Source organism: Myotis brandtii, unplaced genomic scaffold (genome assembly GCF_000412655.1).
Source record: "Myotis brandtii unplaced genomic scaffold, ASM41265v1 scaffold486, whole genome shotgun sequence".
Classification (NCBI taxonomy): Eukaryota; Metazoa; Chordata; class Mammalia; order Chiroptera; family Vespertilionidae; genus Myotis; species Myotis brandtii.
In genome coordinates this window covers 784,587-785,464 of record NW_005368569.1, presented here as the reverse complement: position 1 = coordinate 785,464, position 878 = coordinate 784,587, and the positions used below count along the sequence as shown (strand labels likewise).

The window sequence follows — 878 nt, the reverse complement described above, 5'->3', positions numbered from 1 at the left end:
CACGGGGCGGGGCTCAGCCTGGGCCACCCCACCATCAGACAGAAAGGGCAGGCTGGGATCGGATGTGCGTGCAGGGGTGCGGGGAGAGGTGGCCTGGGTTTGAGTTCCACCCTTCTCAGAACCGCTATGTCTTCCATTTTCCTTCGGAAGAAATGGCCTGTGCGCAGCCTGGTGTGCGCTGGTAAAGTCCTAGAAGGCGAAGGCCATGGGCACAGTGAAGCCTCGGAGCGGTCAGAGAGGAGCGGAGAAGGGCGGGAGGAGGAGAAGCGGACACCCCGCTCCGGAATCCTGGGGCTTCGCCGCACCCCTGCCTCCCGCAGTTGTTTCGGTGCAGCGGACCTTGCGGTCTCAATCTCGCCCACTCCTCCTCCGACCTCTGCAGGATGCCTGCCCGGTCCCTTCAGAGCCGACCAGGTCTGTCACTGGACGCAGAAGTACCGCAGGATTTGTTTATTCCACACTTACCCCTGAGGCTCGGCCTGCGCTTGTGCCCTCCCCGCCCCCCCACCCGGGGGGAGGGGGTTGCGGAGCTGGCGCGGCATTCCCAGAGGAGGGAGGTTGGAGGAGGGTGATCCCAGTACCCTGGGCACATCGGGGCCGCCTGCAGATGTCCAGAGCATTGAGTGGACGCAGGGCACCCCTCCCCCCAAATCCTCGAGAGGCACAAGTGGCAACAGAGTCCTGACGGAGCCGGTTAGCAGTTGGCGCTCTCTTGGGCACATCCACCCGGCATCTGAGGGGCCGCACGCCTGCTGGGGGCAGGGGCGGGAGAGGGCTTGCCCTGTCACTCCACGCGCGTGGGCCGCCAGGGATGGCGCTCCCGCGTTAGTTTGAGCGTGTAGCTGCGCAGGCGCGGGCAGTGCGCGAGGAAGGCGTGC

General features: G+C 66.1%; 1 protein-coding gene across 1 annotated transcript in view; it reads right to left on the bottom strand.

Moving 5' to 3' along the window:
* Positions 1 to 784: 784 nt before the first annotated feature.
* FBXL8 (F-box and leucine-rich repeat protein 8) overlaps positions 785 to 878 on the bottom strand; it is a 3,504-nt gene continuing 3,410 nt past the window's right edge. The window contains exon 5 of the mRNA XM_005876454.2: positions 785 to 842. Within this exon, the coding sequence (XP_005876516.1) occupies positions 785 to 842 (58 nt within the window). The remainder of the gene's footprint in view (positions 843 to 878) is intronic.